General features: G+C 47.0%; 1 protein-coding gene across 5 annotated transcripts in view; it reads right to left on the bottom strand.

Moving 5' to 3' along the window:
• The window catches only part of LOC123757285 (high affinity cAMP-specific and IBMX-insensitive 3',5'-cyclic phosphodiesterase 8B), a 787,483-nt gene that overhangs the window by 716,623 nt on the left and 52,008 nt on the right, over positions 1–18,852 (bottom strand). For all 5 annotated transcript variants that reach the window (XR_011228393.1, XM_069323843.1, XM_069323837.1 and 2 more), the window contains exon 2: positions 16,011–16,247. Coding sequence is in view for 4 of the 5 variants with exons in the window: in XM_069323843.1 (XP_069179944.1) it covers positions 16,011–16,158 (148 nt within the window). In the remaining variant the exon portion in view is untranslated. The remainder of the gene's footprint in view (positions 1–16,010; positions 16,248–18,852) is intronic.

The raw sequence follows: 18,852 nt of genomic DNA, 5'->3' as shown, positions 1-18,852 counted from the left end.
TCTGTGTGTAGGCCAAGGGTCTTGCCCTTCAGGTGTGCCTCGCCGCCCTCGGGGGCCTCAGGTTCATCCTTGAGGACAAGCGGAGGCGGGGACACCTGCTCCAGCTGGGGGACACCGGGACACCTGCTCCAGCTGGGGGGCACCGGGACACCTGCTCCAGCTGGGGTCCACCGGGACACCTGCTCCAGCTGGGGTCCACCGGGGACACCTGCTCCAGCTGGGGGACACCGGGACACCTGCTCCAGCTGGGGTCCACCGGGGACACCTGCTCCAGCTGGGGGACACCGGGACACCTGCTCCAGCTGGGGGGCACCGGGACACCTGTTCCAGCTGGGGTCCACCGGGACACCTGCTCCAGCTGGGGTCCACCAGGGACACCTGCTCCAGCTGGGGTCCACCGGGGACACCTGCTCCAGCTGGGGTCCACCGGGGACACGTGGACCTCCGCCCCCCGGCCCCAGGTACCTACCTGTGACGCCCCCCGGGCTACCTGTGACGCCCCCCGGGCTACCTGTGACGACCCCCGGGCTACCTGTGACGACCCCCGGGCTACCTGTGACGCCCCCGGGCTACCTGTGACGCCCCCGGGCTACCTGTGACGACCCCCGGGCTACCTGTGACGACCCCGGGCTACCTGTGACGACCCCCGGGCTACCTGTGACGACCCCCGGGCTACCTGTGACGCCCCCGGGCTACCTGTGACGCCCCCGGGCTACCTGTGACGACCCCCGGGCTACCTGTGACGACCCCCGGGCTACCTGTGACGACCCCCGGGCTACCTGTGACGACCCCCGGGCTACCTGTGACGACCCCCGGGCTTCCTGTGACGACCCCCGGGCTACCTGTGACGCCCCCGGGCTACCTGTGACGACCCCCGGGCTACCTGTGACGACCCCGGGCTACCTGTGACGACCCCCGGGCTACCTGTGACGACCCCCGGGCTACCTGTGACGCCCCCGGGCTACCTGTGACGCCCCCGGGCTACCTGTGACGACCCCCGGGCTACCTGTGACGACCCCCGGGCTACCTGTGACGACCCCCGGGCTACCTGTGACGACCCCCGGGCTACCTGTGACGACCCCCGGGCTACCTGTGACGCCCCCGGGCTACCTGTGACGACCCCCGGGCTACCTGTGACGCCTCCGGGCTACCTGTGACGACCCCCGGGCTACCTGTGACGACCCCGGGCTACCTGTGACGACCCCCGGGCTACCTGTGACGACCCCCGGGCTACCTGTGACGACCCCAGGCTACCTGTGACGACCCCCGGGCTACCTGTGACGACCCCCGGGCTACCTGTGACGCCCCCGGGCTACCTGTGACGACCCCCGGGCTACCTGTGACGATCCCCGGGCTACCTGTGACGATCCCCGGGCTACCTGTGACGCCCCCGGGCTACCTGTGACGACCCCCGGGCTACCTGTGACGACCCCCGGGCTTCCTGTGACGACCCCGGGCTACCTGTGACGCCTCCCGGGCTACCTGTGACGACCCCCGGGCTACCTGTGACGACCCCCGGGCTACCTGTGACGACCCCGGGCTACCTGTGACGCCCCCCGGGGTACCTGTGACGACCCCGGGCTACCTGTGACGCCCCCCGGGCTACCTGTGACGCCCCCCGGGCTACCTGTGACGACCCCGGGCTACCTGTGACGACCCCCGGGCTACCTGTGACGACCCCGGGCTACCTGTGACGCCCCCGGGCTACCTATGACGACCCCCGGGCTACCTGTGACGCCCCCGGGCTACCTGTGACGACCCTGGGCTACCTGTGACGCCCCCGGGATACCTGTGACGACCCCGGGCTACCTGTGACGCCCCCGGGCTACCTGTGACGCCCCCCGGGCTACCTGTGACGCCCCCGGGCTACCTGTGACGACCCCGGGCTACCTGTGACGCCCCCGGGCTACCTGTGACGACCCCGGGCTACCTGTGACGACCCCGGGCTACCTGAGACGACGCGAGAAAGAGACCTGGGGGTGGACGTAACACCTAATCTATCTCCTGAGGCACATATAAATAGGATAACGACAGCAGCGTACTCTACACTGGCAAAAGTTAGAACATCATTCAGAAACTTAAGTAAGGAGGCATTTAGGGTATTTTACACTGCCTACGTGAGGCCAGTCTTAGAGTATGCCTCTTGATCATGGAGTTCCCATCTGAAGAAGCATATAAGGAAACTTGAAAAGGTTGAGAAGTTTGCAACTAGACTTGCCCCAGCGTTATGAGGGATAGGGTATGAGGAGCGCCTGAAGGAACTGGACCCTAACACACTAGAAAATTGAAGGGAGAGGGGGGATATGATAGGAACGTATAAAATACTCAGGGGAATTGATAGAGTGGAAATAGACGAAATGTTCACACGGAATAGTAACAGAACGAGGGGACATGGATGGAAGCTGGAAACTCAGATGAGTCACAGAGATGTTACGAAGTTTTCTTCTAGCGTGAGAGTAGTGGAAAAATGGAATGCACTTAAGGAGTCAGGTTGTGGAAGCAAATACTATTCATAATGTTGACACTAGGTATGATAGGGAAATAGGACCAGAGTCATTGCTGTAAACAACCGATGGCTAGAAAGGCGGGATCCAAGAGTCAATGCTCGATCCTGCAGACACAAATAGGTGAGTACAAATAGGTGAGTACACACTATAGATGGGATACATATAACAGCAGGCAAGGATACACACTATAGATGGGATACATATAACAGCAGGCAAGGATACACACTATAGATGGGATACATATAACAGCAGGCAAGGATACACACTATAGATGGGATACATATAACACAGCAGGCAAGGATACACACTATAGATGGGATACATATAACAGCAGGCAAGGATACACACTATAGATGGGATACATATAACAGCAGGCAAGGATACACACTATAGATGGGATACATATAACACAGCAGGCAAGGATACACACTATAGATGGGATACATATAACACAGCAGGCAAGGATACACACTATAGATGGGATACATATAACATAGCAGGCAAGGATACACACTATAGATGGGACACATATAACACAGCAGGCAAGGATACACACTATAGATGGGATACATATAACAGCAGGCAAGGATACACACTATAGATGGGATACATATAACACAGCAGGCAAGGATACACACTATAGATGGGATACATATAACACAGCAGGCAAGGATACACACTATAGATGGGATACATATAACATAGCAGGCAAGGATACACACTAGAGCAGGAACTGTTACCCGGAGGGAATCCATACCTCATGGGGCATGATAACCAAATAATAGGGGTTATCTTGATATTATTTCGGGGCTTAGCGTCCCCGCGGCCCGGTCCTCGACCAGGCTTTATTTTTGTTACACCCCCCTCCCCCCAGGAAGCAGCCCTTAGCAGCTGTCTAACTCCCAGGTACCTATTTACTGCTAGGTAACAGGGGAATCAGGGTGAAACACTTTCCCCATTTGTCTCCGCCTCCACCGAGGATCGAACCCGGAACCTCAAGACTACGAATCCGAAGCGCTGTCCACTCAGCTCTCAGGCGCCCTTAAGTCAGGGATCATGAGACATCTCTGAACAATTACAAAACAAACCTATCTTAGTGAAACAGGAGTCATCGCATATTGAACCTAAAATCAAAGTGGAGTAATGGACTGGCTGAGAGAGCCGACATGGGAGCAACTTCGTCAGTATTGGTGCCTCGACTACATTCTTGGATTGATCAAAAACACCAGCAAAAATCTCATTAGTTGTAACTAGTTTGTGTATTTGTGACAGTGCCACACTGTCACTGTGCAGGGTGGGTCACAGTGCCACACTGTCACTGTGCAGGGTGGGTCACAGTGCCACACTGTCACTGTGCAGGGTGGGTCACAGTGCCACACTGTCACTGTGCAGGGTGGGTCACAGTGCCACACTGTCACTGTGCAGGGTGGGTCACAGTGCCACACTGTCACTGTGCAGGGTGGGTCACAGTGCCACACTGTCACTGTGCAGGGTGGGTCACACTGTCACTGTGCAGGGTGGGTCACAGTGCCACACTGTCACTGTGCAGGGTGGGTCACAGTGCCACACTGTCACTGTGCAGGGTGGGTCACACTGTCACTGTGCAGGGTGGGTCACAGTGCCACACTGTCACTGTGCAGGGTCGGTCACAGTGCCACACTGTCACTGTGCAGGGTGGGTCACAGTACCACACTGTCACTGTGCAGGGTGGTTCACAGTGCCACACTGTCACTGTGCAGGGTGGGTCACAGTGCCACACTGTCACTGTGCAGGGTGGGTCACAGTGCCACACTGTCACTGTGCAGGGTGGGTCACAGTGCCTCACTGTCACTGTGCAGGGTGGGTCACACTGTCACTGTGCAGGGTCGGTCGCAGTGCCACACTACGAAATTCCGGCATGTGTGGCCTCCCAATCCTGAGGCACTCCATATTGTAAGTGGAGTGCCGCAGGGCTCTGTTCTGGGACCTCTGTTTTTTCACAATATATATACATTATTTAGATTCAGGTTTGAGTAACAATACTTGCAAATTTGCAGATGATACAAAAATTGGGAGGGAAATAAACATCGAAATAGACTCACTATTACTTTAGGACGATATAAATAGGGGTTTGAAATGGTCAAAAGACTGGCAGTTGCAGTTTAATAGTGACAAATGTAAAGTTTTGAGGGTAGGTAATGATGATAGTGACAAGATACGAGCTAGGTGGTGTTGAGATTGCAAAGTCGGATTGCAAAAGGGATCTGAGAGTTTGTTCCAAGGACCCTAGAGCAGGCAAGCAGGGGATTGAAGACAGAGGCGATGATGCAGAAATCTTGAGCTAAGAACAGGAGACAAGTCGAAGAGGGGGGAGAAAAGTCTGTGGCCCAACCACCGTGGGTAAGAATTGCAGCTGGCGCTGTAGTTTGGTGGTATGGTGGAAATCACATGATTGCTCGCTGATGTGTCTTGCAGAAGGCAGGGCTTCTCGTCGCGGTGTTCTTAACAACATTTCGTTGGTATTCTATTGTTTACTTGATTTTCTCAGACGCGAATCGTCGTTCTTCATCTTCTTCCCAGGCTTCTGTGCTGGTCTGTTGGCCTTGCTACGCGTTGACATGGTGAAGCTGTCGTTGGAGGTTGTGTTCAGCTGGAAATCTTCGGTTGTGGTTGTGTAGAGGGTGCTTCCGTGGAGGAGGTGGTGTTCCAACCGAGACGTCCTCCTCCGATAAGTCGGCTGACTCAGAAGCAGAGGCGGTGGATTTTGAGGGATGAGTTCTTGCTTGTTGAGTCTTCATGGGACCTGCAGCTGACGTAGAATGTTCAGAGGATTCGCACATGAGAGGTGGAACTGTGGCAATTGTCGATGGAGGAGGCGTCGGCAAGAGCTAATGCGGAAGATTAACGCGCAGATAAAGCATAAATCTGAGAGTTATGATTAGTAAGAATTTAAAACCTAAAAAATCAATGCATAAATGTTCGTAATAAGGCAAGTATGACACTGGAATTTATTAATCAAAGCGTTAGTAATAAGACACCGGGTGTTGTTCTTCACTTATATCTTGCTCTGGTTAGGCCCCATTTAGATTATGCACTTCAGTTTTGATTGCCGTACTATAGAATGGATATAAATTCACTAAAAAGTGTCCAGTGTAGGATGACAAAGTTATCAATTTTGTTGATAAACATGACTCATAAATTTTGTTCTAAGTAGCTGAATCCTAGACAACAACATCCCAGTGGTGGGCTGGTTTTATGTGTTGGTGATCCGTCCATCCCAGAGTGAGGTATTGCTGAGCACGTCGTCTGTGTTCTACCAGTCATTGTCCATGATATTTATGTGTTACCTGTAGGACCTTGGTGTTATTGTATCTGGAATTTGCAATTAGAATTGTGAAAATAATGTAAAGTGGGACTTAACTACTTTAAGTCCAGGTTTTAGTGGAACTAGTATTCGAAGTAACTCTTATCAGTAGAACATGTTCTGTAAAATGATCACTCCCATTTGAATAGTTATCCATTAAAGTAACTTTAAGCTTCAGAAAAAACCTTGTACAATAAGTTTAAGAACTAGAAATAAAACCCTTAGTAGATTTAAGAGTATCACACCCCCATGTTTGTTACCTTAACTCAGTGTGGCCCCAGGGCGAAGTGCCCGACCAGGGTGAGTGTGGTGATGTGAGCACTCTCCGTGTTATATTAGGCATTCCTCACTAACCTCTGCAGTGAGCACGGGGTTCCATAGTTCGTATTCTAGGGTACGGCTTGGAAGCTTGTGCCCCATCACAACAGTCTGGTGCAGGGGGTACTGGGTCATATTGGGTAATGTATTGTGGTCGACAGTCAGGTGCAGCGGGTACTGGGACATTTTAGGTAATGTACTGGACGTCAGCGGTCTAGTCATCACCAAAAAACTCTCACACCTCAACAAAGCCGACCTACACCAGAGAATAGCTGAGGGTTCGCCATCTGCAACATAGTATCTTCAGGCAACCAAATTAGAAAGGTTAAATATCCCAAAAGGAATCCACAAGGAAATAGCAGTTAGGTTATATAGACTACGTCTGGGTTACAGATGCAACTGGGAGATTGGTGAACCCCGACAGAGTGCATCTTCTGCCAAACTGTCACAGAAAAGCCATTACTTCACTATCTACTGGAATGTGAAGCAACCAACGACCTTAGAAGAGCTTTAAGAGTTCCTGAATCATGCAGTGGCCACCCTGAAGCCATCAACACAGCCACTCTCCTGGTCAACAAAGGTGTCCAGCAGCTGGACACCCTCATAAAGACTGTGAAGCAGTATCCTCCCCCGCGATAACAGCTTGATGGTTAAATACTGAAAAGAATTACTGAAAAAAAAATTGTACCACTTACGGGCTATTCATGCCCGTGCGACCTCTTGGGTGGCTTAATCTTTATCAATCAGCGGTCTAGTGCAGGGGGTACAGGCATGCCCGTGCGACCTCTTGGGTGGCTTAATCTTTATCAATCAGCGGTCTAGTGCAGGGGGTACAGGCATGCCCGTGCGACCTCTTGGGTGGCTTAATCTTTATCAATCAGCGGTCTAGTGCAGGGGGTACAGGCATGCCCGTGCGACCTCTTGGGTGGCTTAATCTTTATCAATCAGCGGTCTAGTGCAGGGGGTACAGGCATGCCCGTGCGACCTCTTGGGTGGCTTAATCTTCATCAATCAGCGGTCTAGTGCAGGGGGTACAGGCATGCCCGTGCGACCTCTTGGGTGGCTTAATCTTCATCAATCAGCGGTCTAGTGCAGGGGGTACAGGCATGCCCGTGCGACCTCTTGGGTGGCTTAATCTTTATCAATCAGCGGTCTAGTGCAGGGGGTACAGGCATGCCCGTGCGACCTCTTGGGTGGCTTAATCTTTATCAATCAGCGGTCTAGTGCAGGGGGTACAGGCATGCCCGTGCGACCTCTTGGGTGGCTTAATCTTTATCAATCAGCGGTCTAGTGCAGGGGGTACAGGCATGCCCGTGCGACCTCTTGGGTGGCTTAATCTTTATCAATCAGCGGTCTAGTGCAGGGGGTACAGGCATGCCCGTGCGACCTCTTGGGTGGCTTAATCTTTATCAATCAGCGGTCTAGTGCAGGGGGTACAGGCATGCCCGTGCGACCTCTTGGGTGGCTTAATCTTCATCAATCAGCGGTCTAGTGCAGGGGGTACAGGCATGCCCGTGCGACCTCTTGGGTGGCTTAATCTTTATCAATCAGCGGTCTAGTGCAGGGGGTACAGGCATGCCCGTGCGACCTCTTGGGTGGCTTAATCTTTATCAATCAGCGGTCTAGTGCAGGGGGTACAGGCATGCCCGTGCGACCTCTTGGGTGGCTTAATCTTTATCAATCAGCGGTCTAGTGCAGGGGGTACAGGCATGCCCGTGCGACCTCTTGGGTGGCTTAATCTTTATCAATCAGCGGTCTAGTGCAGGGGGTACAGGCATGCCCGTGCGACCTCTTGGGTGGCTTAATCTTTATCAATCAGCGGTCTAGTGCAGGGGGTACAGGCATGCCCGTGCGACCTCTTGGGTGGCTTAATCTTTATCAATCAGCGGTCTAGTGCAGGGGGTACAGGCATGCCCGTGCGACCTCTTGGGTGGCTTAATCTTTATCAATCAGCGGTCTAGTGCAGGGGGTACAGGCATGCCCGTGCGACCTCTTGGGTGGCTTAATCTTTATCAATCAGCGGTCTAGTGCAGGGGGTACAGGCATGCCCGTGCGACCTCTTGGGTGGCTTAATCTTTATCAATCAGCGGTCTAGTGCAGGGGGTACAGGCATGCCCGTGCGACCTCTTGGGTGGCTTAATCTTTATCAATCAGCGGTCTAGTGCAGGGGGTACAGGCATGCCCGTGCGACCTCTTGGGTGGCTTAATCTTTATCAATCAGCGGTCTAGTGCAGGGGGTACAGGCATGCCCGTGCGACCTCTTGGGTGGCTTAATCTTTATCAATCAGCGGTCTAGTGCAGGGGGTACAGGCATGCCCGTGCGACCTCTTGGGTGGCTTAATCTTTATCAATCAGCGGTCTAGTGCAGGGGGTACAGGCATGCCCGTGCGACCTCTTGGGTGGCTTAATCTTTATCAATCAGCGGTCTAGTGCAGGGGGTACAGGCATGCCCGTGCGACCTCTTGGGTGGCTTAATCTTTATCAATCAGCGGTCTAGTGCAGGGGGTACAGGCATGCCCGTGCGACCTCTTGGGTGGCTTAATCTTTATCAATCAGCGGTCTAGTGCAGGGGGTACAGGCATGCCCGTGCGACCTCTTGGGTGGCTTAATCTTTATCAATCAGCGGTCTAGTGCAGGGGGTACAGGGACATTTTAGGTAATGTACTTGAGGGGACTATTTATAAAAAAAAAGTTAATAATTCCTGTCCGTAAGGACTTTTCATAAATGTCAAACGAAGATTAGGGATCAGCTGAGCCATTTACAGGTCAGATAACTGATAACGATAAGGGAATGGTTGGTATTTTGTGTCTGTTTACCAGGGAAGACCTTAAGCATACAGCTGAACAAATCAATGTCGGTGGTGCGAGGAACCGGTCGACCCCTTCAACAGTTACCAGAGAGGAAGTTCTTAACTGAAAACAAATTAAACTCAACAGGTCCGCTGGACCAGACGAAGTATTTGTCGGTGTTTCTAAAGAATGTAAAGAGGAGCTTAACGAGCCCTTGCCCTGAGTATTTAGTAAACCAATAGTCGAGCAGAGTACCAGAAAAGTGGATGGTTACACATTTTGGTGCCGATGTTTAAAAAGGGATCACTAGTGTTGAACTATGATCCCTTCAGCTTAACCCATATTCCAGGGGTAATCATTCCATGGTTTAGATATGTTGATGATACTGTGTATATGGCCTTCAGATGTAAACACAGACGAATTTGTAGCCAAACTTAATGATCAAGTTACCTCCATAAAATTTACTATGGAGACTGAAATTGATAAATGTTTGCCATTCCTATATGTATTTAATCATAGGGAAGATTTTTCACTAAAGTTTAGTATCTACAGAAAACCTACGAATAATTTATCTTATGTTCATTATTTCTCAGGGCATAGATAAAATATGAAAAAAATTATTTTTTTCTTCAATGTATCTAAGAGCTCTTCGGGTTGTAAGTCCAGAATTCTTAGATGAAGAGTTTAAGAATATTGATTCTATTGGTCTCAAACTTTGTTACCCACTGAGTTTTTTGGAAGTTTGCCGTAGCAAAGCACGTCGTGCATATTATAATAATATATGCAGTGAAAAAATTTGCCCAAAGAATGTGTTATGTTTACCATATTTCTCTGGGTTTGAAAATATGGTCAAGGTAATACTGTTGGTAAACCAAATACTGTTGGTAAACTTTTAGTTAGAAACAGCCCTCGTAGTGATAATTGTGTCATAAAATACCTTGTAAAGAGTGTAATAGGTTCTATGTTGGACAAACATCCATAAGCATTTCCTGCCTCTACTCTACACAGACGCCGTCTTGTAGAATCGGCTCTTATACACAATGTACCCAACATGAACTTGAGTCCTGGCTTTGTTGCTGTGGACTCTTCCCTTTCACAGTATATACTCAAATATTCACATATATTCACAGTATATACTCTAAGAAAGATCTCAAAGAAAGATTCTCTAATCTTTCTAACAAACGTGACTTAACATAAGCTTACCCCTTCCATTTATCTTTCTTTCTCTTTCCTTTTCTTTCTCTCTTCTCCCCTTTTTCTGTTCATTGTCTTCTCCTACGCTCCCTTGCTATCCTCTTCTTATTCCTATTACTATCTCCTTCGGTGGTTATAATAGGAGCTGCATCGTATGGGCCAATAGGCCTTCTGCAGTTCTCATTATTACTACTATCCCCTACACTTTACTTTCCTCCTCAGCTCTCTCTTGCCTATTTATTGCCTGTCCCTACCTCCTCATCACAATCGACTTAAGAATGGTCCAGGACGGATCGAAACGTCGTCGTCCCTTCAACTTCTAGTGTGTGGTCTGATCAACATACTTCAGCCACGTTATTGTGACTCATCGCCTGCAAACATCTATAGATTTGAAATGCAGAATTTTGCAACATAAATACTCTAAGATATGGCCGATTGTCTAATGCTTTGTTTGTTCATTTGTCAGAAAATGTTCACCAAATTGATTGGGAGATGGCTTCTTCAATAACGAATTGTAAAAGCATTTATAACAGAAACATAATTGAATCTGCTTTCATACAGATTACAAAAGAAAGTAATTTGAACATTAGCAGTGGTTTATATAACTTAGATCCATTTTTGATAGATCAATTCTTCAACTTCAGTACCCACATACAACACATAACTAAGAAAGTCTCTAAAACAGTTGGTATACTCTCCAAAATCAGATATTATGTACCTAACTCTGCTCTCATCTCTCTATATTATGCACTAATCTATCCCTATCTCAACTATGGTATCTGTGCATGGGGTTCAACCACTGCAAACCACCTCAAGTCCATCATCACCCAGCAAAAATCTGCTATCAGAACAATATCAAATTCTGCTTTCAGACAACACTCAGCCCCCTTGTTTAACTCCCTAAACATAATCTCACTCCACAAATTCTCTTGTGTCAACTACATTTACAAAACCCTGTTCTTAAATGTAAATCCTTGTCTGAAACTCTTCCTGGACAGATGTAATAGGACCCATTATCACCACACCAGAAATAAATATCTCTTTGATATCCCCAGAGTTAAACTTAATCTGTGTAAACACTCTATGCAAATAAAGGGACCCAGTTTATGGAATTCACTACCTATTGAATTGAAAAGCTGTCCAACTTTTACATCATTCAAAATCAATACTTAAAAGTACCTAATTTCATCTTCATAGTTTTTCACTTTTTGCTTTAAAATTGCACTGTATCAATTGCTACCCAATCTCCCAACCTTTATGTTCCCAATTTGAACATCTTTACCATTGTGATCGTTGCTGTTTTCTTATATGTGCTGCCAATCTGTTGTATGGTGTTTATAAATCTTGTTTATCTGTATCTTTTGCTACCCAGTCTCCCAATCTTTATGTACCCAATCTGAACATCTTTACCATTGTGATCATTGCTGTCTTATATGTGCTGTCAATCTGCTGTATGGTGTCTATTAATCTTGTTTAAATTACTATTCAAGCTGTCAATGTAATCAATCAGAGCTTTAATATAACAATGTGCTTTAATATACTTACTAAGCTCCTCATCTCATTTTTCTCTTGCAATGTATCTTTATCATTTATCAATTCTGATAGAAATTACCAACTTAAAATTATCTGCTAGACTAAGGACCTGCCCGAAACGCTGTGCGTACTAGTGGCTTTACAAGAATGTAAATACTGTACTATCCAATGTATTCTCACAAACCCAATGTACCTTCTTGTATATAAATAAATAAATAAATAAATAAATAAATAAATAAATAAATAAATTGAAGGGCGATTTGAGTAGGATCATTGATACACATTTGTCTCACTAATTCCTTGTAAATATTTACTATATTAAGCTATTATTATCCATGTGTGGGCCTAGTTGACCAGACCACACACTCAAAGGTGAAGGGACGACGACGTTTTGGCCCGTCCAGGACCATTTTCAAGTCGATTCAAGACCATTCTATCGACTTGACAGAATGGTCCAGGACGGACCGAAATGTCGTCGTTCCTTCACCTTCTGGTCAACAGATTTCTGGTTCTTCTGGTTCTTCTGGTGTGGTCTGGTCAACATACATCAGTCACGTTATTGTAACTCATCGCCTGCGTGTGGGCCTATTGTTGGTTATATATGGGAGCTGCCTCGCATGGGCTAATAGGCCTTCTGCAGTTCTTATGCGGCTCTTATTTGTATTCACCTAATTCCCATTAATTTTTTGTTGGACCTCACTTCACCTCTCTCTCCTGTCTATACATTTGTCTAATATTTGACTTGTAAATGATTCATTCCTTCTGAAGATGTATTAATAAACGAAAGTACTTAAGGAAATTCCTGTTTCAATTCTTCCTCCGTGGTGTCTGACATTGTCACATTTTCCATCACGTGTTAATTTTAGTGATTTACACACACATTTGTGTGTGTAATATATATTATATATATATATATATATATATATATATATATATATATATATATATATATATATATATATATATATATATATATATACACACATTATAACATTATATATATATATATATAAAATATATATATATATATATATATATATATATATATATATATATATACATATTGTGACGGAGTTCCCCCCCTTATAATTCTCCCACGCCTGCAGTAAGAGTCATGTCTACTTTTCCCAAGCGTTCTCTACGTTGCAGGCTACAATTTGATATATGGGAGAGAGTGAAGTGTTCTCGGAGAGCCGAGAAATTTGTGAAATAGTAATATTTTGGCCTGTGGTTTAGGCCCTTTAGGGAGCCAAGATGGCGCTTGCCTCCCTGATCTCCCGCCAAAACCGTGTGACGTCAGTGGCACCGGATTGGTCACCGACAGCAATGTGGCACCGGGAGCCAATGAAAACTTCCCGTAGCGAAAGTGACGTCACGAAGGAAGGGGGTCCAGGCCGCGCGCCACTTTGGCGCCATCAGTCAGACACGACACGTCATAGAGGTCGGACGTGCGACGGTTGGTCCTGTCAGTTGGACAGTCGTTTCCCGCTCCCGTGGATTTACGCGTCACCTGAAATCCGCCAGTACTCTGAGAAGTCTTCCCTAGTTCATGTGTTGAGCCAGAAGAGGGAATTGACGGTTATTTGAGCAACAAGTGCTCCAGTCAGGTGCTGTGCAAGAAGCAGTGAAGCTGTGCAGTGACGTATGTTGACGTCTGTGGCAATTCACCAGTTCGTGACAGCGTAGTGGCTGACAGAGCCACTGGGTAGCTGAGGAAGAGAGGACTATTTGGGGAAACCGGACGACTGTAGCTGAGACGTAGGCGACAGCCGTTGCTGGGAGAAGACGACGGCCAGGAGACCGACTCCAACCTTCAAGAAGTCAAGAAGGAGGACGGACCTGCAGTGAGGAGGCACGGAGACGACGCGCTAAACGGTGGGACGACGAGAGGCTCCGGTAGGACACGACGACGTGTAGTGTGGGGGCGTTCCCGACACGAGGACCAGGAGCTACATCTCGACTCTCATCGGAGGATAGGGTGAAGTAGGTGTTTCTAGTTCCCTCCCCATTCCCCTTTTAGTTAGCTATGTTATTCGGCTATATTATCTAGCCTGAGGATTTTATATGTCGTGAGCAAGTCTCACCCATGTCACGGTAAAGCACCAGTGTGCTAGACAGTACTATCAAGAGTACTTGTAATATTCATGTTGATTATTGGTGTGTACAGGTACCAGGAACAAGTGATAAATTTACTGTGTTGTGTATATCTTTCTATAGATTTTGATATGAACATATAGTGGTAAATTATATATAAGATTATGCCAGGTTTTGAAGGTTAGGCTATGTGCCCAGAAATCATTTATTTTCCATGTATTGATATTTGATGTGTCTACATTATATATGCTATGTTCATGCAGTGATAAGTCGTTTGTGAGTACAGTGAATTATTGAGTTATCGCCCACGAGAGAAAGTACTGAAAACTCCAGTGTTAATATTCCATAATATATTGTTGGGTGAATAACAGTGTAAGACCATTACAGTGAGTCATTATAGCATTGATTGTAGAAAAGACTGTTTGAGCCTGAGTACAGTGTAACCAAGTGATACGTGCTACTGTAGCCAATATCGTGTGTGCGAGTTCATAGTAATATTGGAGAACTTAAGGAAACAGCGCGCGTGATTCTGAAAACAAGCAAAGAGCTTCCGCGCGGGGGCCAGGCGATCAGCTGTTCTTGACACTTGATGAGGGGGGGGGAGGTGTTGGCCCCTAGTGATCGCATACTATTCGTGGGAATTTCCGGCCGCGTCAGGATCAGTTGATTTATTGATTATTGTTTGGCTTTGTGACATCTTTCATACATTTTAAGTAAAATACAAAACTATCTTTGTGTTTATATCATCTCCTCCATTGATCTTGTGGCTATATTATACTGGTAAGCATAGAGTGATAACAATAAGTACCTGCCTGATTCCTGATCTTTTGAGTGTGACCTTGCCAAGGCTACCACTAATTCCACCAGTCCACTGATGGTGTTACTGGCCACCTAAAACACCAGTTGGCGACCTTGTGGTTAACCGTAGAGCCCAATTGTTGGGGAGGGCACACGATAGTCAAGTGCATGAGTCGTGTTCTCACTTTTTCTTAATAAGAGGCCGTTAAGATTGACTGGGAGACTCTCCTGGCGTGCAGTGGCGCCGTGAGGATCGAGTGAAGACCCGCAGGGCTACGGTGAGTTACCTTGAGCATAACTATTGCTCACCTCAGAGTAAGAGAATAGAGAGGTGAAACCCCAACAATATATATATATATATATATATATATATATATATATATATATATATATATATATATATATATATATATATATATATACAATCTTTGGACAACACCCTCCAGTGGGCCTCGAACCCAGAAAGCACAACTACCTTCCAGTAGCTGCCATAACTAGTACGCCTTAACCCACTACACCACTCAGACCCTTAAAAGAAGTAGAGACTTCGAGGTATATATACACCCCAAATATCCCCACTTCCCAAGAGCACTAGAATAGTGAGGGGTTACTATACATTTTTTCATCAAGCCACTGTTAATGTGGGAGAACTCGTGTCCATGCTATAAGCCTATACTTGCATAAACACATTAACAGTGGCTTGATGAAAAAACGTATGAGTAACCCCCTCACTATTCTAGTGCTCTTGGGAAGTGGGGATATTTGGGGTGTATATATACCTCGAAGTCTCATACTGCCAGGAGCAACGCAACTGGTATACAGGACGCCTTAATCCGCTTGACCATCACGACCGGAAATAAGGAAGTTGTATACCAGTTGCGTTGCTCCTGGCAGTATGGGTTCGAGTCATTTCTGGGGTGTGAGTTTTCAGTCGCATATAGTCCTGGGGACCATTCAGGCTTGTTCGCATTTGTGTTCCTCACGTGTGCCCCAAAGAATGAGGTGATTTGATAAAAGGGAAAAATAGTAGGAGACAGAAGGGAGCTGTTTAAACCCCATGGAATAATTTACTATACCAGATCGGAGACGTTGAGTTCCATGGAAAAAATTAGCATGCAAATCGGAGCCACCGAGAGAAGCAAAACCACGCTGATTTGGCATAATTCCCACTACTGCAGTCATCCTGAGGTGGACCACCACGAGCCAGATACATGGTGCCAGAGGGAGGGTCGTCCAGAGGTGGACCACCACGAGCCAGATACATGGTGCCAGAGGGGTCGTCCAGAGGTGGACCACCACGAGTCGATATACATGCTGTAGTTCTCTTTATTCTTATGTTCTTATATATGAGAATCAAATCCTTGCATTCATAATAAAGATGTAATACACAAAGAGTCAGAAGTTAAAACATGAGTGTGGATGAGTGTACTCACCCTGGTGCTGGTTGTGAGTGAGCGGAGGGGGCTGGGTGGGGACCGGCTGGTGGTTGGCGGCCCCCGGGGTGTGTAACGGTGAGTCGTCATTATCCCGACAGTAAATAACACCGGTGGGTGAGACGTGAAGACTGGGCGTGCACCCCATGGTTGCTCTCGCTGCTGCTGCTCGTGCTGGTCCTCACCCTCCACCACCATCACCGCCCACGCCTACACACCCGCCTGCCCGACACCACCCTGCAGAGGAAGGAACCCCAGTCATGATAAATGCCATACCCAAGGTCACTGACACAAGATAAACACACCAATACGCAAAATAAACTAAACATGGAGGTGAGCTGAGGCTCTGCTGCCACACACATGCAACACACCACAACAAGTACAGCTAGGCGAGTACTCACCGAAAAAAAAACACGCAAATCAAACATAGTCCACATTCAACCCGTTCTCGCAAATTTAATAAGCCAATATTGACTTATAAAATATGTGCATAGGTGACATACTTAACATAATAGTTTCCCTTGAAAAGCTTCATAGAAAACACCGACCTTACCTAACCTACTTAGTATGTTAAGATAAGCATCTTATTGCTTCGTAATTACAATTATTACCTATCCTATACCTATAATAGGTTAAGTAACAATTGTAATTACGAAGCTATAAGATGCTTATTTTAACATACTAAGTAGGTTAGGTAAGGTCGGTGTTTTCTATAAAGCTTTTCAAAGGAAACTATTATGTTTAGTATGTCACCTATGCACGCAACTAATAAGTCAATACTGACTTATTAAATTTGCGAGAACGGGTTGCCACATTATAGCTGGCCTTCTACATGAGGTAAATGCAATGTTTGCAGCCCTAACGGAAACCCACACAAAGGACTACTATGATGGTGAAATATGGATTTCGGAGTACAATCTTTCCAGTTGTGACAGGAAACACAGTCAGCCTGTACGTCAAGGACACACTCATCTGTACTGAGCTGCTAAACACCACAAACAATATGGTGGAAGTGCTGGTAACCAAATTAGAGATCCTAAATGTAGTTAGTGACCTTGTATATAAGTCACCGGAGGCTAGTTGTCAGCAGTTTAAAGACCAACCAATGAAAATAGAAAACTACTTAGAAAATCTCACAAAGCCTGTCCCTAACATAACCTTGCTTGAGGACGTCAACCTGTGTGGGTTGGAATGGAATGGAAGTGTGGCTAATACTGCTATATCCCAGAGACCCCCAGGACTTAGTGAACACACACACACACACAGGTACGGGGGGAAGGGGGGGCCTAATAGCTGCGTGGACAGTGCTCTGGACTCGTTATCCTAGGGTCTGGGTTCGATCCCCGGTAATGGCAGAAACAAAATGGGCAGAGTTTCTTTCACTCTGATGTCCCTGTTACCTAGCAGTAAAAAGGTACCTGAGAGTTAAAAAGCTGCTACGGGCTGCTTCCTGGGTGTGTGTGTGTGGGGGGGGGGGGGGGAGGATTAGTAACAGTTGAATGACTGACAGTTGAGAGGCGGGCCGAAAGAGCAGCGCTCAACCCCCGCAAGCACAACTCGGTAAATACACACACACACACACACACACACACACACACACACACACACACACACACACACACACACACACACGTGTGTGTGTGTAAATCACGAAAATTAACACGATGAAATTTATTTTATATATATATATATATTTATACTGTGTGGTGTGTGGTTAGGGCCGTGAATTATTATTGACGTAATGTACTGAGTGTGTGTGACTTTCAATTTGAGCGGGGCTACAAGTGTACGGTGTTGTGTAATCTGTTGACAATGTACTTGGTGTAGTACGTGGTGAGCTCATGAAGGATTCCCTGAGAACTTGAAGTCATTAACGTCACTACCTTGAGGTTACCTTAGGTGCTTCCTGGGCTTAGCGTCCCCGCGGCCCGGTCGTCGACTAGGCCTCCTGGAAAAAAATGTGGAACGCTTCACAATTTTGCGTGTGATCCTTGCGCAGCAGTGGACGTGTTGCCTAATGAGGGTACTGATGTGTTGTTGAAACAGCGTTGATATAACACGTGGAAAGGGAGTTCTCGCCTGATCTTTCCTCCTTTTTCTCCCTCTACCCGTATTCTTACTTTTTTCTCTACAAGGGACTCCAAAACTTTACTAAAGCCGACTCCACGCCACGTGGTCCTAAGACGATTGACCGACTTAGGATTCTACAACCCGTATGACATGACATAGACTTTGAGCAAAACCCTAGAGTCGCCACCACCAGACCAGTAACACTGAGCAATGATCGAGGTCTGGATCGATCATGCTAATTAATCAACCTTGGGGCTTGATCCCCACTATAACCGATATGCCCTTGGAAACTTGAGTGTGGAATTAATTCACAATCAACGGTAAAGATGACTTCCGATTTGGTGTTAGAATCGGCGCCCAATTCAACTCTGCCTCGTAGGGACCACATGACCAGGACAAATTCATATACATATACATACACATGGAAATAATAAAAATGCAAATTATTAACTAATTAATTTATTAAAAGAAACAAAAACAAAATCTAAATGTGTGCATTCCCTATCAATCTACCACTCCCTACTTGGCAATGAATTGACTATCCCTATAAAACTCATAAAGCAACTCTACCTTGGGCGACCAGCTAGATGTTGGGGCTGGTCTTGGGGGAGGTAAGATGGTTGACCTCTCCCAGTTGATCTGGAGTCCACACTGATCTCCCTCTCTCTGGTCTTCCCCAGACTAGAGCATTGTATTGTTCCGCATCGCTTACCAAGTTACTTAGCCAGGTTTAAGTTATAACAATTAACCCCTGTTGTACTTAATTGATCCA

This window comes from Procambarus clarkii, chromosome 13 (assembly GCF_040958095.1).
Source record: "Procambarus clarkii isolate CNS0578487 chromosome 13, FALCON_Pclarkii_2.0, whole genome shotgun sequence".
NCBI classification, from domain to species: Eukaryota; Metazoa; Arthropoda; class Malacostraca; order Decapoda; family Cambaridae; genus Procambarus; species Procambarus clarkii.
This window is presented reverse-complemented; position numbering and strand designations above follow the sequence as displayed.